This window comes from Coregonus clupeaformis, chromosome 32 (genome assembly GCF_020615455.1).
Source record: "Coregonus clupeaformis isolate EN_2021a chromosome 32, ASM2061545v1, whole genome shotgun sequence".
In the NCBI taxonomy this organism is placed as follows: Eukaryota; Metazoa; Chordata; class Actinopteri; order Salmoniformes; family Salmonidae; genus Coregonus; species Coregonus clupeaformis.
Window position 1 is genome coordinate 787,287 of NC_059223.1, and position 23,777 is coordinate 811,063.

General features: G+C 41.8%; 1 protein-coding gene across 1 annotated transcript; it reads left to right on the plus strand.

The window, feature by feature from the left end:
* Window positions 1-538: 538 nt before the first annotated feature.
* LOC123482403 (transmembrane channel-like protein 3) lies at window positions 539-23,751 on the plus strand. The gene is made up of 12 exons (XM_045209948.1): window positions 539-1,019; window positions 7,030-7,176; window positions 10,660-10,735; window positions 13,856-13,937; window positions 14,594-14,700; window positions 16,215-16,313; window positions 16,738-16,880; window positions 17,423-17,570; window positions 18,788-18,831; window positions 21,884-22,031; window positions 23,306-23,415; window positions 23,595-23,751. Exons 1-12 carry the CDS (start codon window positions 901-903, stop codon window positions 23,749-23,751), a joined length of 1,380 nt encoding a protein of 459 aa, XP_045065883.1. The 5' UTR covers window positions 539-900.
* The last annotated feature ends 26 nt before the right edge of the window (window positions 23,752-23,777 follow it).

The window sequence follows — 23,777 nt, forward strand, 5'->3', positions numbered from 1 at the left end:
ATCATATACTTGTATAAATACATATGATCGGTATCCACTCTCTACCAGGGGTAGCTCCATTCAGTTTTCAATTCAGTCAGTTCATGAAGTGAATTGAAAAAGGTTTTAGATTGATTTTCATTTCACTGCGGTCAAATGGATTAGCAAATTGCTTTTGTAAAAAAACACACCCCTCACAGTGGCCTATACTGCATTATGGGTTTGATTGAATGGAATCATAGGCTTAACTGTTAGAAGATATTATCACTGATTCATTATTTGAGTTTGATTGGAGAAAAACACACACATCAACCATAGTTGTGTCAGCCACAAATATACAACTCCCCCATGACAGCCATTGAGGTGTGTGTGTGTGTGTGCTAGTGCAGTGTGTTGCATGCACTAGCCCTTTAAGAGGTCAGTATGTCTCTGATTGGATCGGGGAGAGAGTCAGGCAGGGCTTGTGCGGCCGAGGGTCTGTCTGATGCTCCAATGAGGTACCAGGACTGCAAGTTGCCCCAGCCACTCCCGTCTCTCAGCTCCGGCACACACACACACACACACACACACACACACACACACACACACACACACGCAGCCCCTGGACTTCATTCAGCTTAGCCTCAATCAGTCTGCAGAGAGTCGCAGGAGAGCACAGGGGGATGTGTCAAGTCAGTGCCTTCTGAAAGTTTGAACGGAACTGCACACACACGCGGACAAACAAATACACACGGAGAATACACACATGCAGGGACACTCATCATGCACATACACAGACTGACCCTAACACACACTGATGGACCCATGCCACACACAGATGGACAGACAGAGCTGAAAGTTTAAGCTTGCACAAGTGTGGACTGACCCCTGTCACACACACACACACTCAGAAACACACACAGGTGCTGAATTACAGTCAGTATGAGTGACGTGTCTGAGACTGCTGTGGTCAGTAGACCCTCGACTACCATGAAGCGACACAAGAGTGTCAGGAAGAACTCCAGGCGGATTTATTCACCTTATCAAGACAACCAGCCAGGGTGAGTTCTACAATCTTAGAAAAAAAGGTGTTATCTAGAACCTAAAAGGGTTATTCGGCTGTGCCCATAGAAGAACCCTTTGAAGATCCCTTTTTGGTTCCAGGTAGAACCCTTTTGGGTTCCATGTAAAACCCTTTCCTTAGAGGGTTCTACATGGAACCCAAAAGGGTTCTACCTGGAACCAAAAAGGGTTATACCTGGAACCAAAAAGGGTTCTACCTGGAACCAAAAAGAGTTCTCCTATGGGGACAGCTGAAGAAACCCTATTGGAACCCTTTATTCTAAGAGTGTACAGTCTACTCTATTCTATTTAGTTCTATTCTATTGATGTTGATATGAAATGATGCTTTCCATGTGCCAACTGAATATACATTGTGTAGACAGAGGACATGATTATTTCTCAGTTTTTGACCTCAACTCCATAGCATAATTTGTTTATGACTTGCAAAAGTGTAATTTACATTTTATACATGGCAACTGTTGTAGTAGAAACGTATCCTTATCCAGGTTCTCAAACAGGTTAGTGATTGATTTAATGTATTTGATCATTAAAGTAGAAGGTTGCTCCAGCTGGAGACAACATTACATATATAATACCATATTGAGGATAAAACTCAGTAAAGCCCAAGGGCTTGTTGCCATTGTGGTCCTCCTATTATGTTTGTGTCAGGGACCATGTACAACATTCCATTGCACCAGATTTAGCGAGATCACTCATTTTAATCTGTAGTCCCTGGGCAGAAAACAATCAACATCAATACATCATTACAATGCTACAATATAACACACTATTAAAATATAAACACTACCAGTCAAAAGTTTTACAACACCTACTCATTCAAGGGTTTTTCTTTATTTTTACTATTTTCTACATTGTAGAATAATAGTGAAGACATCAAAACTATGAAATAACACATATGGAATCATGTAGTAACCAAAAAAGTGTTAAACAAATCCAAATATATGTTATATTTCAGATTCTTCAAATAGCCACCCTTTGCCTTGATGACAGCTTTGCACACTCTTGGCATTCTCTAAACCAGCTTCATGAGGTAGTCACCTGGAATGCATTTCAATTAACAGGTGTGCCTTCTTAATGCGTTTGAGCCAATCAGTTGTGTTGTGAGAAGGTAGGGGTGTATACAGAAGATAGCCCTATTCGGTAAAAGACCAAGTCCATATTATTGCAAGAACCGGTCAAATAAGCAAAGAGAAAAGACAGTCCATCATTACTTTAAGACATGAAGGTCAGTCAATACGGAAAGTTTCAAGAACTTTGAAAGTTTCTTCAAGTGCAGTTGCAAAAACCATCAAGCGCTATGATGAAACTGGCTCTCATGAGGACCGCCACAGGAATGGAAGACCCAGAGTTCCTCTCCAGGATACTCATTAGAGTTACCAGCCTCAGCAATTGCAGCCCAAATAAATGCTTCACACAGTTCAAGTAACAGACACATCTCAACATCAACTATTCAGAGGAGACTGTGTGAATCAGGCCTTCATGGTCGAATTGCTGCAAAGAAACCATTACTAAAGGACACCAATAAGAAGAAGAGACTTGCTTGGGCCAAGAAACACGAGCAATGGACATTAGACTGGTGGAGATTTCTCCTTTGGTCTGGAGTCCAAATTGGAGATTTTTGGCTCCAACCGCCGTGTCTTTGTGAGACGCGGTGTGGGTGAACAGATGATCTCCGCATGTGTATTTCCCACCGTAAAGCATGGAGGAGGAGGGGGTGCTTTGCTGGTGACACTGTCTGTGATTTATTTAGAATTCAAGGCACACTTAACCAGCATGGCTACCACAGCATTCTGCAGCAATACGCCATCCCATCTGGTTTGGGCTTAGTGGGACTATCATTTGTTTTTCAACAGGACAATGACCCAACACACCTCCAGGCTGTGTAAGGGCTATTTTACCAAGAATGAGAGTGATGGAGTGCTGCATCAGATGACCTGGCCTCCACAATCCCCCGACCTCAACCAAATTGAGATGGTTTGGGATGAGTCGGACCGCAGAGTGAAGGAAAAACAGCCAACAAGTGCTCAGCATATGTGGGAACTCCTTCAAGACTGTTGGAAAAGCATTCCAGGTGATGCTGGTTGAGAGAATGCCAAGAGTGTGCAAAGCTGTCATCAAGGCAAAGGGTGGCTATTTGAAGAATCTTGTCATTTGTTTAACACTTTTTGGTTACTACATGATTCCATATGTGTTATTTCATAGTTTTGATGTCTTCACTATTATTCTACAATGTAGAAAATAGTAAAAATAAAGAAAAACCCTTGAATGAGAAGGTGTTCTAAAACCTTTGACTGGTAGTGTGTGTATATATACAGTATATATATATATATATATATATATATATATATATATATATATATATATATATATATTATATATATATATATATATACACACACAACAATATACAATATAATGATAACATTACATCATAGTTTAAATGTCCCTTGTTCCTACAGTATCTGACATCTTAAGAGTGTGAATATCTTGATGTCCACATGGCTGGTTTGCCTTTAGCCACTTTTCCAGGTTTGCCTTGAATCTAGCCAAGGTATTGCACTCTGTCTTCCTGGTTGGCAGAGGGTTCCATAATCCAGACGCTCTGACTGAAGAAGCTGTCTGGCCAAATTTGGTGGATCTAAACTGAGTTGAGCAGTCTCCTCTGGTTGAAGCGCTTGTCCTCCTGGTATTGTCCTTGCAATATGTAACAAATTGCTTAAGAGGTGGTGGGGCAAGGTCATGAGTGATCTTAAACAGCAGAGAGGTGTCGGCAAGGCATAAGAACCTGTCAAAGCTCAGTAGGTTGTATTTCTTAATGATATTGCTGTCATGGTGATAGGTGTTCGTAATGATATTGCTGTCATGGTGAAAGGTGTTTGGTTTGTTGTCCAGCACTTTCAGAGTTTGTTTCTAAAGCTTTTGAAGTGGTTTCGTAGCTGTGATACTAGCTTGTGACCAGGTTGTGACACAGTACGAGAGATGGGACAAAATCATTGAGTGCATGTACAGCTAGCAGCATCTGTTGACGTTTGGTTTCTGATAAATGTGAAATTATTATTTGACTGTTTCATTTACTTTTTATATTTGTTTTTTGAAGGACAGGTTAGAGTCAATAATTATTATTAAGTATTTAAAATGTGACACCATCTCGATCCTCTGTCCCTTAACAGTTCCCTCAGGCTGATGGTGTCACTGTTCCTGATGGAGAAATACATGCAGACAGTTTTTGTTAGGTTCAATGTAGAGTAGTCCAACCAGTCAGCTATTTTGTCCATTGCTGCTGTAAATTTACGAGTAGCCTGTTGCTTTGTCTTGGCATGTACATAGACGACTGTGTCGTCTGCATACATCAGCATTTACAGTTGAAGTCGGAAGTTGACATATACCTTAGCCAAATACATTTAAACTCAGTTTTTCACAATTCCTGACATTTAATCATAGTAAAAATTCACTGTCTTAGGTCAGTTAGGATCACCACTTTATTTTAAGAATGTGAAATGTCAGAATAATAGTAGAGAGAATGATTTATTTCAGGTTTTATTTATTTCATCACATTCCCAGTGGGTCAGAAGTTTACATACATTCAATTAGTATTTGGTAGCATTGCCTTTAAATTGTTTAACTTGGGTCAAACGTTTCGGGTAGCCTTCCACACGCTTCCCACAATAAGTTGGGTGAATTTTGCCCCATTCCTCCTGACAGAGCTGGTGTAACTGAGTCAGGTTTGTAGGCCTCCTTGCTCGCACATGCTTTTTCAGTTCTGCCCACTAATTTTCTATAGGATTGAGGTCAGGGCTTTGGTGATGGCCACTCCAATACCTTGACTTTTGCCACAACTTTGGAAGTATGCTTGGGTTCATTGTCCAATTTGGAAGACCCATTTGCGACAAAGCTTTAACTTCCTGACTGATGTCTTGAGATGTTGCTTCAATATATCCACATAATTTTCCTTCCTCATGATGCCATCTATTTTGTGAAGTGCACCAGTCCCTCCTGCAGCAAAGCACCCCCACAGCATGATGCTGCCACCCCCGTGCTTCACAGTTGGGATGGTGTTCTTTGGCTTGCAAGCTTTCCCCTTTTTCCTCCAAACATAACAGTTCTATTTTTGTTTCATCAGACCAGAGGACATTTCTCCAAAAGGTATGATCTTTGTCCCCATGTGCAGTTGCAAACCGTAGTCTGGCTTTTTTATGGCGGTTTTGGAGCAGTGGCTTCTTCCTTGCTGAGCGGCCATTCAGGTTATGTCGATATAGGACTTGTTTTTACTGTGGATATAGATACTTTTGTACCTGTTTCCTCCAGAATCTTCACAGGGTCCTTTGCTGTTGTTCTGGGATTGATTTGCACTTTTCACACCAAAATACGTTCATCTCTAGGAGACAGAACGCGTCTCCTTCCTGAGCGGTATGACGGCTGCGTGGTCCCATGGTGTTTATACTTGCGTACTATTGTTTGTACCGATGAATGTGGTACCTTCAGGCATTTGGAAATTGCTCCCAATCTTTTTTCTGATGTCTTGGCTGATTTCTTTTGATTTTCCCATGATGTCAAGCAAAGAGGCACTGAGTTTGAAGGTAGGCCTTGAAATACATCCACAGGTACACCTCCAATTGACTCAAATTATGTCAATTAGCCTATCAGAAGCTTCTAAAGCCATGACATCATTTTCTGGAATTTTCCAAGCTGTTTTAAGGCACGGTCAACTTAGTGTATGTAAACTTCTGACCCACTGGAATTGTGATACAGTGAATTATAAGTGAAATAACTGTCTGTAAACAATTGTTGGAAAAATTAAGTGTGTCATGCACAAAGTAGATGTCCTAAACGACTTGCCAAAACTATAGTTTGTTAACAAGAAATGTGTGGAGTGGTTGAAAAACAAGTTTTAATGACTCCAACCTAAGTGTATGTAAACTTCCGACTTCAACTGTATGTATCCACTGAATAAAAGTGGGCCCAAAATGGATCCTTGAGGGACCCCGACAGAGCAGTCAGCGGATGTTGACAGTTTGATTTTTGTGCATTGTTTTCTTTTGGTCAGATAGGATTCCATCCATCTGTTTGCGTGAGCTGGAAGGTTGTGGGTTGACAGTCTGGATTGCAACACATTGCGGTTCACTGTGCCGAATGCTTTTTATAAATCCAGAAAAACAGCTCCCACAACTCCACCTTGGTCAAGTTTGGACTTTATTTCCTTGGCAAAGATGGAGAGGAGAGTGACCTGGGTTTAGGTGGGCTATTAGTTGGTTGGCCTCCACCTTTTCTACCACCTTGGATGTGATTGGGAGAATGCTGATTGGCCTATAATTGGCCACATCAGTTTAATCTCCAGCCTTGAAGATTGGTGTTATGACAGCAGATTTCCTGTCGTCAGGGAACACTGCTTCTTTAATTGACAGATTTACCAGATGAGTGACTGGAGTTTTCTTCTGCTGGGCGGAGTCATTTCCATACACATCCTGTGCCTTGGAGTTTTTAATATTTTCATTATCTCCTGCTCAAGCTGAATATTTCTACTGTAGGAGTCAAAAACTCTACCCAGCCATTCCTCCAATACATTCTCATGTCATTCAGTATCCTCACTTTGATAATTAAGTTAATGTGTATGACTTTAAAAAATAGTGACTAAATTTTGTTTTAGGTGCACTGCGTTTCAAATGAAAAAGAAACATGGTGTATCTCATGGATAACTTGCATATCTTTGTGATTTTGTAGTGTAGGCACTGTGTACATTTACACTGTGTGTGTGTTTGTTTGGTGCATGCCTGCTTCTGTGTGCGTGTGGGCATGCCTGTGTTTGTGCGTCCCTGTGTGTGTCATGCTATGAACTCTAACCATTTGCCTTGCTTGTGAGGAAATTGACTTTACAGAGAAAAAAGCAACTATCACCATCCTGCTTTATTTGAGTCTGTCTTCAGTCACACAGCAGAGCACAGCTGTCCCTCAAGATAACACGTTGACCCCTCTCCTTCTGTCCCATTACAGCCAATCAGATGAGGAGGACAAGGAGGATGAGCATGCGGACAGCAACGACCCAGAGCAGATGTTTCAGAACATCCAGTTTCAGAAGGAGATCATCGCCAACATACGCACCCGAGCCTGGCCCATGAGACGCAAGCTGAAAGCCCTCAAGTAAGGCACATAGATGCACACTGAATACAGTAGACACACATGTACACACCATCACCAACATACACACCCGAGCCCGGCCCATGAGACACAAACTCAACTCTCTGAAGTAAACCATGCACGCACACACACACACACACACACACACACACACACACACACACACACACACACACACCACAAACAGGAAATCCCACACACTGTATTGCTTAATGCCGTATTGCTTAATGAAAGTGGTCAAAAAATGTCGCAGTGAATGTCAATGAACTGTGCTGTGTCCACCACCGGAGTACTCAAGCCTGTGTTATGGTATTGTCCATCACCGCGATACTCAAGCCTGTGTTATGGTATTGTCCATCACCGCGATACTCAAGCCTAGAGAGTAGGAGGTGACAAAAAACATTCCAGCTTTTCATACATTGCAAATTATACACCTCCGCAGAGGAACAGTAGGCCTTTATATTGCATTGTTTTTGTGATTATACAAAATAATCAAATGAATTAGAAAATGGGGCTTACCCAAGAAAAAATGTCCAACAGTTACTACTAACTAATTCATGGTAAAATGTGTAATAGTCATAATACTAATTCAAGGTAACAGGTGTAGGAGCTCAAAATAACCCAGGCAGAGATTAAGGTACAGCATCTTCGAATGCTCCCAAATGGCACCCTATTCCATATATAGGGTCTATAGGGCTCTGGTCAAAAGTAGTGCACTATGTAGGGAATAGGGGGTCATTTGGGACGCAACCTTAGCTTTCATTCCTTAAGATGGACAGGACAGGTATACAAATTGATTTGTCACGACATGCATATGCATTTGACCACAGTATAAGAACCCCCCAAACCCCCATGCATATTCATGTGCATGTTTTTTCCCTCTTAGCAGTTTTTTTTCTCTCCCTGCAGTCTGTGGTTATCCAAATACATTAACATGTCAGATAGGGGAAACATGTAAACACTAGCTCTTCATTAATAACTGAGAGCTCATAAATGGTGAAAAAGCGCTAACTCTCCGTCGCTAATGTGCGGAGGAGCCATCGGAGTGTAAAGCGTGAGGCGAAGAAAATAATGATTAACATCCTCCCGGGCTCCTCGCTCCCTCGCCACGTTAATGGCTCCTCGCCCCCTCGCCACATGAATGGCTCCTCGCCCCCTCGCCACGTTAATGGCTCCTCGCTCCCTCGCCACGTTAATGGCTCCTCCCACAGAAAATAAACCAAATTAGCAGGGTAATTATTTCATCACCTGTTAGTTCGCCTGGTTCCTCTTTTTACTGGGGTCAGAACCTCCAGTCCCACACACACATTGCTTATACAAACACCACGTGTGTAGACGGACCCCTGATACATTTGAGCTTTTTTCCTGTTCTGGGATTTAGGATGCTATTAAATTCAAATCTGAGTCTGGATGTCTCCTGACAACACAACAGATTAGACATTTGGGCCGAGTCCGGATACCTGTACATCTGTCCTAAATAGTAGCCTTTTTGGGTATGCGAAAATTTTTAGTGTTATAATATGTCAAATTGATCAAATTTAGTATGCTTAAAATGCCAGGATGTCATACTCATGTCGACTTTTCATATAGTATTCTTTCACTGCTCACTATTGAGGAAGATAATTGTATTTTCAGACCCACGTGTGATTGACAACAGCTGATAAGGGGATGGGTTGTAAATGTACCAAAATGAACGAATGGCGAAGACTTCCCATTGAGCACAATCTACATAGAAAATACATTGGATTCGAAACTGTTGTTTTGAGAGTGAAATTTCAACCACAGGATTATGTCATCATGGTAACCAATTTTCAACATAGACAAACCTTGTATAAAATATGTTGAATTTATACCTTTAAAACACTGTCAGATCTTCAATGTTATATCCCCTTTCAGAAAAACGAACAATAGGCTGGGCAGCACCTCCTACTGGAGAATTGATCTATCTACAGCTACACTTTGGTGTCCCATCCAGGATTTTAACCAAGCCCTGCTTAGCTATGATGTCACTGACTAGTACCAATGTGCTATCGTGAGAATGATTGTTGAGAGATCTCCACTTAGATTCACTGTTGATATCAAAGTCATTCCAAAGGGTAGGTTTAACAGAGCAAAATGATCATACTTTATCACTCATATACCATCAATGATGCTATTTAAGCCTACATTGCATTTGCAAAGTCATCAACAGCGATTGCTTAAATTCAACCCAGTATTCAACAGAGAATTACAGTACAACAATAGGCCTAGGGTTTCAAGCGCTGGATGATTTCAAATGTAATGTTGATATTTGGTTGTGTTGACAACCAAAAACAATTCAAAATCACTTTTGAAATACAATAAATAGCCTATTAACTTGTCTACAAGTTAAGAAATTATGTTGGATTCACGTCTTCAACTCAACCAAAAATGAAAGTTAAAGAACGGGATTAAGCCAGTGGCTCAGATGGAACTCTCCAAGCAGTAGATACGTCTACTTTAAATGTTGATATTTGGTTGTGTTGTCAACCAAACACACAGTAAATAGCCTAACCACATATAGCTGTGATTGAGTACAGCCATTTTGAGAGAGAGAGAGAGAGAGAGAGAGAGAGAGAGAGAAGAGAGAGACTAAGATGTGCTGAGTGGGTTCTAGCTATAACAGGTTTTATATGGGTGGTTTGATATTACTGCTCTAGGCTTTATGACCATCACAGGGATGAGATGCAAGCCTGCGTTTTACGTCCTCAGTAATCTCTGGGTGAATACTGCTGATTACACGCCCTGCAAAAACACCTCATATTTTACACTGCAGATCACTGGTTCCTACCCCCCGTTTTCACCTGCATTGCTTGTTGTGAAATTCCTATCCCTGTTATCTCGATGTCAATTTGATTGTATTGAGAGAAAAAATGAGATTTTTAACAACGGCATACTCTACTTTTTTTCTGTATTAAATGTTTTACTGGTTTGTCAGCTAAGTGGAATCGTAGTTCATCAAATTTCTATCATTTATTGAATTATATATTTATATTTTATATTTACAGTGTATTTTATTGATATACACTACCGGTCAAAAGTTTTAGAACACCTACTCATTCAAGGGTTTTTCTTTCTTTTTACTATTTTCTACATTGTAGAATAGTAGTGAAGACATCAAAAATATGAAATAACACATATGGAATCATGTAGTAACCAAAAAAGTGTTAAACAAATCAAAATATATTTTATATTTGAGATTCTTCAAAGTTGCCACCCTTTGCCTTGATGACAGCTTTGCACATGCAAGGGTTTAACCTGCTGCAATTGCTTTTTGTCTGAATTTACATCAATCTCTGGAATCATAATTTGCATTTATTTAAATATGTTTTACTATATCTGATTTAAAATCTGAACCTAGATCAGTGTATTGAATCATATTCACTCTTCCAGTGTGATGTGTGTGTGTTTCTGCTGACTTTAGATCAGAGTTTAAAAGCCATTGTTATCTCCCTGTGTTTGTTCCAGGCAGGCCAGAGAGATTGTCCTGAAGTACGAGGGGAGGCTAACAAGGACCAGAGGATACCAGGCTGCCGGGGCGGATGTGGGTTCACACACACACACACACACACACACACACACACACACACACACACACACACACACACACACACACACACACACACACACACACACACACCTGTTCTGATAAACAACACATACTGCAAGAAGGTTCACACACACACATATTATACAACACATTGACTGTACCACTTAAAATTCATCTTCATGTTCATAGTTTCACTTTGACATTTTTTTACTGCAACACATTTGATTGCATGTGGACAAGGATAGAATATTTTGTCAAAGATATGGGGGTTCTAGTAAACAATGGCAAGTATTACATTTCCACATCTCATAGCGTGCTGTGGTTTTCAAACAATGAAACAAACCCTGCTGTGCCAATAATGTTTCACAAACTCATTGAAACTCTAATTTCAACACAGATATGAAGATGTTAACACTTTTAGGCATATAAATGCGTCATGCTACTTTTCACATATGATTTCATTGAAAATTAGCTAAGAGAATTAGACTCCTATTTCTCCACTGCAGTGCAGCTATCTGATGCCTTCAGCCTGATTTTTACTGTGTCCATTCCCTCTATTCTCTAGGCTGAGTTATACACTTAACATTGCCTTTCTGTTCTCACTGTGTTTACGAGACAGCGAGGTTAGAGCTCTACACTGCTCCCTCTGCCTGTAGGCTTCTCTCTGTACACACACACACACACACACACACACACACACACACATACACACAAACACACACACACATATATAGACGCGCACACACACACACACACATATAGACGCGCACACACACACACACACATATAGACGTACACACACAAACATATAGACGCGCACACACACACATATAGACGTACACACACACACATATAGACGTACACACACACACAGCCTCAGCAAACCGCAGCCAAGCAAATTTATAGCCTGTTGTTATGGTTCGGTTTAATTAAAATGTTCCGAAGGCATTGGGCCAGCCTACCCAAGAACCATTAAAATTAATTGACTTTTAGCAAGTAGATTGATGATGAATAATTAATTATATATACATATTGGCTTCTGCTTAATTACAATTTAGAAATCACATCCATTTGTTCAACGAGTGGACTTATGTGTATATGAATAATAATATCTTGACTTTTGAATTAAGTACCCCTCTGTATATCATGAAATGAATTAAATACAATATGCATGTATGGTACAGTAGGATCTGTACATTTGATGTTACGTGATGGGACTTGACTGGTGTTGCTTTGTATGTGTAGATAACTGAATCAACAGATCTTCTCTGAGTAAATTAAGCAAAGAGTTTAACCTCTTCCTCCTTCTTAAACACAAATATACACACACACGCACGCGCGCTTGCGTGCACGCGCACACACACACACGCGCACACACCCTGAAAATAATTTACTGTTTAAGTCCAATGGTATGGGCATCTGAAATAAGACATGATAATAACAGTAAATCAATCAATCAAAAAAGGCTCGCACACAATTATATATATAAAGGGAACACTTAAACAACACAATGTAACTCCAAGTCAATCACACTTCTGTGAAATCAAACTGTCCACTTAGGAGGCAACACTGATTGACAATACATTTCACATGCTGTTGTGCAAATGGAATAGACAACAGGTGGAAATTATAGGCAATTAGCAAGACACCCCCAATAAAGGACTGGTTTTGCAGGTGGTGACCACAGAACACTTCTCAGTTCCTATGCTTCCTGGCTGATGTTTTGGTCACTTTTGAATGCTGGCGGTGCTTTCACTCTAGTGGTAGCATGAGACGGAGTCTACAACCCACACAAGTGCCTCAGGTAGTGCAGCTCATCCAGGATGGCACATCAATGCGAGCTGTGGCAAGAAGGTTTGCTGTGTCTGTCAGCGTAGTGTCCAGAGCATGGAGGCGCTACCAGGAGACAGGCCAGTACATCAGGAGACGTGGAGGAGGCCGTAGGAGGGCAACAACCCAGCAGCAGGACTGCTACCTCCGCCTTTGTGCAAGGAGGAGCAGGAGGAGCACTGCCAGAGCCCTGCAAAATGACCTCCAGCAGGCCACAAATGTGCATGTGTCTGCTCAAACGGTCAGAAACAGACCCTATGAGGGTGGTATGAGGGCCTGACGTCCACAGGTGGGGGTTGTGCTTACAGCCCAACACCGTGCAGGACGTTTGGCATTTGCCAGAGAACACCAAGATTGGCAAATTCGCCACTGGCGCCCTGTGCTCTTCACAGATGAAAGCAGGTTCACACTGAGCACATGTGACAGACGTGACAGAGTCTGGAGACGCCGTGGAGAACGTTCTGCTGCCTGCAACATCCTCCAGCATGACCGGTTTGGTGGTGGGTCAGTCATGGTGTGGGGTGGCATTTCTTTGGGGGGCCGCACAGCCCTCCATGTGCTCGCCAGAGGTAGCCTGACTGCCATTAGGTACCGAGATGAGATCCTCAGACCCCTTGTGAGACCATATGCTGGTGCGGTTGGCCCTGGGTTCCTCCTAATGCAAGACAATGCTAGACCTCATGTGGCTGGAGTGTGTCAGCAGTTCCTGCAAGAGGAAGGCATTGATGCTATGGACTGGCCCGCCCGTTCCCCAGACCTGAATCCAATCTGGGACATCATGTCTCGCTCCATCCACCAACGCCACGTTGCACCACAGACTGTCCAGGAGTTGGCGGATGCTTTAGTCCAGGTCTGGGAGGAGATCCCTCAGGAGACCATCCGCCACCTCATCAGGAGCATGCCCAGGCATTGTAGGGAGGTCATACAGGCACGTGGAGGCCACACACACTACTGAGCCTCATTTTGACTTGTTTTAAGGACATTACATCAAAGTTGGATCAGCCTGTAGTGTGGTTTTCCACTTTAATTTTGAGGGTGACTCCAAATCCAGACCTCCATGGGTTGATAAATTTGATTTCCATTGATAATTTTTGTGTGATTTTGTTGTCAGCACATTCAACTATGTAAAGAAAAAAGTATTTAATAAGATTATTTCATTCATTCAGATCTAGGATGTGATATTTTAGTGTTCCCTTTATTTTTTTGAGCAGTGTATATATACACACACACACACAAACAAACAAACAAACAAACACTAATACAAAATGGTCATCATATTTTCAGCTGCTGAAGAAGGTCTCCAGGTTGCTGTACAACATTGTGGTTCTGTTCATTCCCTGGGAGATGAGGATCAAGAAAATAGAAAGTAACAACTTTTAATGATCTCTTTTATTACTTACTTGAACATGTAAGATATTGACTATATTACAGTAACATTTTATTTCATTTCCTTTTACTGTAATGTGTATTTGATTGTAAAGCGTATTGGCACACTGTCGCCACACACAAACTTCCACACTTCCACACTCATCGCAGACGCTGCTGCTACAGTCTATTGTCTATCCTGTTGCCTAGTCACTTTATCCCTACCTATATGTACATATCTATACCCTGTGTATATAGCCAAGCTGTCATTGCTCATTGTGTATTTATTCCTCGTGTTACAATTGTTTTTCTATTATAATTAGTTTATTTTCGTATTGTATTCTGCATTGTTGGGAAGGGCCCGTAAGTAAGCAGTTCACTGTTAGTCTACACCTGTTGTTTACGAAGCATGTGACAATTACAATTTTATTTTATTTTGATTTTATTGAAATATCAAATAAAATTCAGTTTGGTTTGAGATGGTTTGTGATTATCTGTTTCCGTCTCTGGGTGAAGTTTCCCCTAGTACAGATCCAGGATCAGCTTCCCCTCCCCCAATCATTAACTTAACCATTAGTGGTGAAAATGCTAAACTGACCCAAGATCAATGTCTAGGGGAAACTACACCCTACACCCCTGTCTCTGCATCCCTCTTAGGTCACTTTGGGTCAGGGGTGGCCTCGTACTTCATCTTCCTCCGATGGCTGTTTGGTATCAACATAGTCCTTACCATCATGACTGGAGCATTCATAGTCATACCTGAGGTAACCGTGTGTGTGTGTGTGTGTGTGTGTGTGTGTGTGTGTGTGTGTGTGTGTGTGTGTGTGTGTGTGTGTGTGTGTGTGTGTGTGTGTGTGTGTGTGTGTGTGTGTGTGTGTGTGTGTGTGTGTGTGTGTGTGTGTGTGTGTGTGTGTGTGTGTGCGTGCGTGCGTGTGTGCGTGCGTGCGTGCGTGCGTGCGTGCGTGCGTGCGTGCGTGCGTGCGTGCGTGCGTGCGTGCGTGCGTGCGTGCGTGCGTGCGTGCGTGCGTGCGTGCGTGCGTGCGTGCGTGCGTGCGTGCGTGCGTGCGTGCGTGCGTGCGTGCGTGCGTGCGTGCGTGCGTGCGTGCGTGCGTGCGTGCGTGTGTCTTCCTTATGTCCGAGGGCAATCAGTGCTCTATCTTGGTCAGGTCGTTATTGTAAAATAATGTGTTCTCAATGACATACCTGGATAAATAAGGGAACAATTAAACAATAGAAGAACAGGTGAAGTGTTTGTACCATAGATGTGTGTATTATGAGTACAAAATAAAGTTATTAGTGAAAGGATGTCAACTGAATTCCGAATAAAACAAAACTTAAAAATAGCAATAGAGAATTTCAATTAATACGATTTGACTGCTCCAAATGTAGACTGTAGCTGAATGTCACAATGGTGAATTGTATGCAGAGGATACTAGAGAGGACCTAACAGATATCGTAAATTCCGGTATGTGCTTGCAAAGTATGACAATAAAAATCAGCACTTTTGGTGCCAGCCGTCACAAATAAGCGTAGAGGGCATTGTTTTTGGTCTAGGTATGGCGGGAAAAGCAGGGCTGATTTATTTAGCCTGCTGACATGCAGACACAGGCAATTTCCCCAGACATCAGCTGGCGCATCACTCACTCCCAATCTCCTGCATTTAGTCCCTCTTTCCTTCCATTCATTCTCCAACCAACCTTTTCCCTCCTTCATTCACCCCCAACCTCACAGATTGGACTTTTCCTTTGTAAACTGGAGTTTTCCGTTTTCAGAGATAAGTTGACTTTAGTCGGGATTCAATCCGATCGCAGGTTGCAGACAATGCAGCTTTTAGCTTGGATGGGACAATACAACATTTTACCGTCATGGTGAAGCTGAATGGTTTATGTACTATAATTCAGTCAATATAGATTTCTTTTTTTTAAGCATTGAGTATCTGACTCCATTTCCCACCTGTTATTTATCAGAACTTACCGTTTCTACTTGATACATATAGACCGACCAATGTTATGGTTGGTTGGAGATCATTGTAGATTATGATTGGAGGAAAATCAGAAAATAGAAAATAAAGGGAAAATATTGTTGTGTTTGAGGCAGTGGGTAGTTAAAGTGTCCGTGTGTGTGTGTGTGTGTGCAAATTCAATGGTAAACATTTTCCCTTCCTAATCCATTTGCCCCCACTCCTCCCCACAAAACGCTATGTACTATATCTCCATATCTTTGATTGCATTGGCATAATAATCCATCTGTTTGTCTGTTTTTCCATATCTTCCCTCAGCTCCTGGCCGGAGAGCCATTTGGAACGACCCGGAGTAAAACCATTCCCAAGGAGCACCTGGCCTCAGCTCAGGATCTGGACACCATCTGGTCTCTCGGGGCAAGGCAGATTTATCTCTTAATGTTCCCTTAATATCACTGTTAAATTACATCCATTTTGTTGTGTAGTCCGATTCAACTAAGCAATATTTCAACCACTCCTTGTACTATGAGTGATGTTTATGTTGCCAGCCTTCTTCTCAGCATGACATGAAGTACGGAGGCCCCCGAGGATCAACAGAATTGAATCAGGATTTGTTTAAACATTATATATATAATTATATATATAATATATATATATATTAGTGTTCCATGATTGCCACTATGGTCAGAGAGAGGACTCAGCACTGAATGTGCCAGTAATGCCTCAAAAGCGTGTCTTGGTTTTATTTGTTGTAGGCTTTCAGTTTCACCATGTTTTAAAGACACAAGCCACAACTTATTTTGGTTCCCAGGTAATTTCTTGTGTTTGTTTTGGTCCACAGGGCTATCTCCAGTACTCTGTGTTGTTCTATGGGTACTACAGCCCGGTGAGGAAGATCGGCAGTGCCGGCTATCGCCTCCCCCTGGCCTACTTTCTGGTTGGGATGGCTGTTTTTGCCTACAGTTTCATCATTCTGTTAAGAAAGTAAATCACTAGAGTCTCTTTTAATAAAGCTCATTTATGTGGATTGATATTGATGTTAAAATGAAAGTGAAGTAATATTGATAGGAATGTATTACCAAAGGAGACCATTGATGGGGCTACTGTAGCTAATAGCTACTACTAATGCCAAATATTATATTTTTTAAGGTAGACTGAGCGACGGAGATACACAAAGTAAAAAGCATAGTGGCTATTACATTGTAATAGCATGAAGGGAACCCCTGCACATGCACAGATACTGTGTGGGACTGTGTGAGAGCCAAGTCTTGCATCTCGCTCATCTCAATTTCTGCGGCACTGCTCGTGGCATTTCGCTGAGTCTACCTTTAACATGACTTCAAATTGTATTCTTTTTCCATGGTCTGTCTGACTAACCATTGTAGTGATTATATTTGAACTGTTTCTGTATTATCTATAAAGGTGTTTGAAAACTGTTCTATCGCCAGTTTAACCTCTTATTAGGAACACAATGATGTGTCGCTAATTGATGCCATTTTGTGTTATTTATTTACATTTTCCCTCAGGATGGCTAAGAACTCCCGTCTGAGCCTGGCCAGTGCCTCTGACGAGAACTTCACCTTCTGCTGGAGAGTGTTCTGTGCCTGGGACTACCTCATAGGGAATCCTGAAGCTGCAGAGAGCAAGGGAGCCGCTATCGTCAACAACATCAGGGTGAGAGAGACACAGGTCATGGTGCAAGACTCAGGGACACATTTCTGTAGTGGAAAATAATTTTGCATTAGTGCAAAACATCTGTAAACCTCATCATCTTGCAGTGATTTAATTTGAAAATAATTATTCAACGTTACAATGTAAACTGAGAAATACGTAAATAGTTGCCTCTTTATAATGCACATTGTTGAGGTAAAGTTTCAAATGTAAAAATTACTATACAACTCATCATAATGTGTTACATGTAATGAAGTCAAAACTGAGGAGTGGGGCAGTATTTTTTTGCACTACGAAAATGTTGCCCTCAATAGTCTAAACGGACCTCCTCTGCTCATCTCCTGTCCGTCATCAGCATTGATCTGAAAGAACTGGACTAGTGGAGCAGATTCACACTAGTCAGTAAAGTAAAGTAAATTAGGTGATTGGTGTGAATGAGCTTCACTTATCCAGTTCTTCCAGATCAGAGCAGATGAAGAACCGTAGATGAGCAGAGGAGGTCTGTTTAGACTATTGAGGGCGACATTTTCGTAGTGCAAAAAATAATAGTGCAAAGTGCAAAAATGACTATACAACTCATTATATTCTGGCAGCGTGATTACATTTTAAACTTTACCTCGATCTACCACTTTGCTTTCACTTATCCTGTGTTTTCAGATCATCACAAATGATGGAGAGGAGATGGGAAGAGGAAGCCATGTAACACATTTGAGGTGCACGCTCAATCATCTTACCAGGTTTCCTTTCCTCGTCTCCTCTCCTTCATCTGCACTGAGCCATTGAGAAACACTGCACCACTCCACTCCTCAGATTTGATTTCCAACGATCCCGACTTCTTTAATTCACTCACAGCACTCTGTAGAGTAGAAGTCAATGTACCATTGTATTACTGCTGATTTCCCTGAGGGATGATCTATAATCTGTATTCTACGTCTAAACAAGAGAGCCCTTTAACCTGCCTGTTGAGTTTCCCTGTACAGTCAGCAAAATAGACATTATATTCCTCTGTTTCAATAAGCTCAGTTTAAATCCCTATATGCTTGATTCAATACATCGTTTTTGATTTATTTATTCTTATTTTACCTGTATTTTACCAAGTTTTGTCTCATCAAGATTTACAATTTAATTTTCTACAGATAACTGGACAAAATTGCAGCAAAGATGTAGTTACACAAGATGGATGACATGAATAAATGCTAATTCTTTGCCCCTTTTTCTAGGAGGCCATTGTTGAGGAACAGGAGAAAAAGAAGGATACTAGTCTGTAAGTATGTTTATTCTCTTGTCCATGTAGAGGGTGGCTAAGTTAGCGTCACACATTGATATTGCTTTCCTGTGAGTTGCTGTCACCCTGGACCCATTAATGGGCCCTTAGCTTTTGTGCGTCAGTGGTGTTATCCTTTGCAAAGTATCTTGTGTCATTCTGACATTGGTAGAATCCAGGACCGTACCACATTCATTGATGATGCTCTTTGGTTTAGGGGTCTAGTGTGGGAGGGGGGTCTTCCTGGAGTCTTCCTACGGGGAGGGGGGTCTTCCTGGGGTCTTCCTGCGGGGAGGGGGATCTTCCTGGGGTCTTCCTGCGGGGAGGGGGGTCTTCCTGGGGTCTTCCTGCGGGGAGGGGGATCTTCCTGGGGTCTTCCTGCGGGGAGGGGGATCTTCCTGGGGTCTTCCTGCGGGGAGGGGGGTCTTCCTGGGGTCTTCCTGAGGCATACATCTACACATCTACATTTTTTTCCAGTGGCAGCCATGAATTTGCATATACTGTAGGGGAAATATTGTATAAAAATCGATATATTGCTATGACTTGTTCATCTCCTGCGTTCCCCAGGTTGCTTTTGAGCCTCTTTTACCTCCATGCGTTCTCCACTGGTCTCAGAAGGACTGATTTACTCTCTCGCTCCCAGTCCATTGCTACCCCGTCCGATCCCACGCAGGCCATCACTTCCTTGTGGCGTAACTCATCCTAACAGCCTTGTACTGTCAGAGATGACTGGCTCTAAATCACCTCCGCCAGAGCATCATCAGACCTGAGTAGACATTAAAGAGGGATTAATAGTTCAGGGAACGTTGGTTCACACCGCCCGCAGCCCTCTCCACCACACTATGTAGTGACTTCTTTCAGTCCATTTGAGGTAGATGTCTATTCTTACAGGGGCTAATGCTAGGTGGATGCATGCACTGTACTGTATGTAAATTGTAGTTTCAATGGGAGAGTTCAACCTAAAGTCCTACTGATTGGTTTGGGGAGATTTTCACTGGGGTTTGAGTTATAGTAACGTTACCATGTTGCCACTGTTTTGTGTAGTTTAGGTGGTGATATGATGAAGGCTGTGGTTTGATGTAGACTGTGTAATGTCCAATGTACACTCTTAGAAAAAAAGGTGCTATCTAGAACCTTAAAGGGTTCTTCGGCTGTCCCCATAGGAGAACCCTTTGAAGAACCATTTTGGTTTCAGGTAGAACCCTTTTATGGTCCATGTAGAACGCTTTCCACAGAGGGATTTACATGGAACTCAAAAGGATTCCACCTGGAAACAAAAAGTGTTTTACCTGTAACCAAAAAGGGTTATCCTATGGGGACAGCCAAATAACCCTAAGAGTGTACAATACAGGCAGCCAGAGGAGGAAGGACCTCCCCTTTGAATCTGGTTCCTCTCTAGGTTTCTTCCTTCTACAGAGTTTTTTCCTTGCCACTGTGCTTCTATTTCTGCTTGCGCCTGGGTCTAAGCAGGTTTACTGTAAAGCACTTTGTGTAAAAGGGTTTTACATAGTGCCTTAACAAAGTATTCACACCCCTTTACTTTTTTCACATTTTATTCAGCCTGAATTTAAAATAGATTAAATTTAGATTTGCTGTCACTGTCCAACACACTGTACCCCATAATGTCAAAGTGGAATTATGTTTTTAGAAATGTTTACAAATGAATTAAAAATGAAAAGTGGAAATGTCTTGAGTCAATAAGTATTCAACCCCTTTGTTATGGCAAGCCTAAATAAGTTCAGGAGTAAAAAATTGCTTAACAAGTCACATCATAAGTTGCATGGACTCACTCTGTGTGCAATAATAGTGTTTAACAAGATTTTTGAATGACTACCTAATCTCTGTACATCACACATACAATTATCTGTAAGGTCCCTCAGTCGAGCAGTGAATTACAAACACAAATTCAACCACAAAGACCAGGGAGGTTTTCCAATGACTTGCAAAGAAGAGCACCTATTGGTAGATGGGTAAAAAAAAAAGCAGACATTGAATATCCCTTTGAGCATGGTGAAGTTATTAATTACACTTTGGATGGTGTATCAATACACCCAGTCACTACAAATATGGTGTATCAATACACCCAGTCACTACAAAGATACAGGCATCCTTCCTAACTCAGTTGCCGGAGAGGAAGGAAACCGCTCAGGGATTTCACCATGTGGCCAATGGTGACTTTAAAACAGTTACAGAGTTTAATGGCTGTGATAGGAGAAAACTGAGGATGGATCAACAACATTGTAGTTACTCCACAATACTAACCTAATTGACAGAGTGAAACGAAGGAAGCCTGTAAAGAATAAACATATTCCAAAACATCCATCCTGTTGCAACAAGACATTAAAGTAATAACAATTAAAATAAATGGCAAAGCATTTAATTTTTTGTCCTGAAAACAAAGTGTTATATTTGGGGCAAATCCAATACAACACATTGCTGAGTACCACTTTCCATATTTTCAAGCATAGTGGTGGGTGCATCATGTTATGGGTATGCTTGTAATCGTTAAGGACTGGGGAGTTTTACAGGATAAAAAATAAATGGAACGGAGCTAAGCACAGACAAAATCCTAGAGGAAAAACTGTTCAGTCTGCTTTTCAACAGACACTGGGTGATGAATTCACCTTTCAACAGTATAATAACCTAAAACACAAAGCCAAATCTACACTGGAGTTGCTTACCAAGAAGACCGTGAATGCTCCTGAGTGGCCGAGATACAGTTTTGACTTAAATCTACTTGAAAATCTATGGCAAGACCTGAAAATGGTTGTCTAGCAATGATCAACAACCAATTTGACAGAGCTTGAAGAATTTAGAAAATAATAATGAGCAAATGTTGCACAATCCAGGTTTGGAAAGCTCTTAGAGACTTACCCAGAAAGACTGCTTCCACAAAGTATTGACTCAGGGGTGTGAATACTTATGTAAATTAAATATTACTATATTTCTTAAAACATGTTTTCACTTTGGCTGTAACACAACAAAATGTGGAATAAGTCAAGGGATATGAATACTTGAACTACTGTTTCTCTTTTTTCTCCCTCTCTTCCAGAGCAGTCCTGATCAGTCTGCGTATCCTAGCCAACATCCTGGTCCTTCTCTCTCTGGCTGGCAGCATTTATATCATCTACTTTGTGGTGGACCGCTCCCAGAAACTAGAGCAGGAGAAGCCAGAGCTAACACTATGGGAGAAGAATGAGGTAGCTAGCTACAGTAGACACTGAGGATACCAAACATTAGGAACACCTCCACCGTGTCCCCTTTAAGGTACAGGCTCAATTCATCGGGGCATGGACTCTACAAGGTGTCGAAAGCGTTCCACAGGGAAGCTGGCCCATGTTGACTCCAATGCTTCCCACAGTTGGCTGGATGTCCTTCGGGTGGTGGACGATTCTTGATGCACATTGGAAACCCAGCAGTGTTGCAGTTCTTGTCAACAACCGGTGCGCTTGGCACTTACTACCATACTCCGTTCAAAGGCACTTAAATGTTTTGTCTTGCCCATTCACCCTCTGAATGGAACATACACAATCCATGCATCAATTGTCTCGAGGCTTAAAAAATCCTTCTTTAATCTGTCTCCTCCACTTCATTTACACTGATTTAAGTGGATTTTATAAGTGACATCAATAAGGGATCATTGCTTTCACCTGGATTCACCTGGTCAGTCTGTCATGGAAAGAGCAGGTGTTCTTAATGTTTTGTAAGTAGGTTTACTCTGTCCGGGGAAACCGGACAATATTGTATTTAACTTCGTTTTATGGATTATAGCTACTGCATCTCATTTTGGGCACTTGATTTCCCTGATGACAAAGACATATGTGACAGGACTTCAATTACATCATGCCTTGTGTTTCTCCAGCATAATTTCCTCTCAGGATGCTGTAATAAAGCCGTTAATGTGAAACTGGAGACTAATAGGGAGACTGCTATCACCAGCCACATGTATCACCATCTGTGCTGACAGCTGATCATTTCATTCAGTTCAGGATAATGGACATCTGTAGGGGGTTGGTAAGACTACCCTGATGTCACTGCCTGGACTGATGTTGCTTTCAAGACAACTGGGAACTCTGAAAAAACCCCAGGTCAAATCATGACGTCAGTGAATTTCAGGTTGGAAAATCAGAGATCTAGAAAGATGCCAGGGTTTCCGACTTGGAATTCCGAGTTGGAGCTCAAACGATTTTTCTGAGTCAGAGCAAATTTTTTTCTGAGTTCCCAGACGTCTTGAACGCACTGAAGTCGGAAGTCAGAGAATTCCAAGTTCCGTGTTCCTAGTTGTTTTGAACGCCGACATGAGAACAGCCTCTAGCTCCTAACTGCTTGCTCCTCCGATGCCTCCAGATCTTAGTGAAAAAGAGAAGAAAAGGTCCTAATACAATGACTCCTTATGGTGTCATCAGGGGTATATGAAGGTGTCTATTTTATAACATACCCAGTGTCTGATGTCATATCCTGTTTCCTGTCCCAGGTGAGTGTGGTGGTGTCCCTCATCACCATGATCGCCCCGTCTGCCTTTGAGCTGGTGGCCCAGCTGGAGATGTATCATCCCAGGACCTCCCTCCGCTTCCAACTGGCCAGGTCTGACTCTGACAGCACCTCAAATCCCATTTGGTCACACTTAACATTACGTTTACGGATTCTTATTTTTACATGTAACTACACCTTAGCTGTACTGTTAGTAAATGTTGCTACTAATTCGATTTTAGTCTGTTTTCTTTCTTTTGTATTGCAGTGAATGTTTTGTCTCCTCTCCCCAGAGTACTGGTGTTGTATCTGGGTAACCTCTACAGCCTCATCATTGCCCTTCTGGACAAGGTCAACAGTATGAGTCTGGCCTCAGCTGCTGCAGCTGTAAGTAGTCCTGCTGAGATTGAGGCTTTCCTAATATGGACACCATACAAGCCATGTGACTAAACTCTTTACATGTTGTGCCATAGTTC

Excerpts from the sequence above, each read along its gene's own strand:
- LOC123482403 (XM_045209948.1), top strand. The coding sequence starts at position 901 with ATGAGTGACGTGTCTGAGACTGCTGTGGTCAGTAGACCCTCGACTACC. Across the intron at positions 7,177-10,659 it reads CGCAAGCTGAAAGCCCTCAA|GCAGGCCAGAGAGATTGTCC; the intron begins GTAAGGCACATA and ends TGTTTGTTCCAG. Across the intron at positions 10,736-13,855 it reads ACCAGGCTGCCGGGGCGGAT|CTGCTGAAGAAGGTCTCCAG; the intron begins GTGGGTTCACAC and ends TCATATTTTCAG.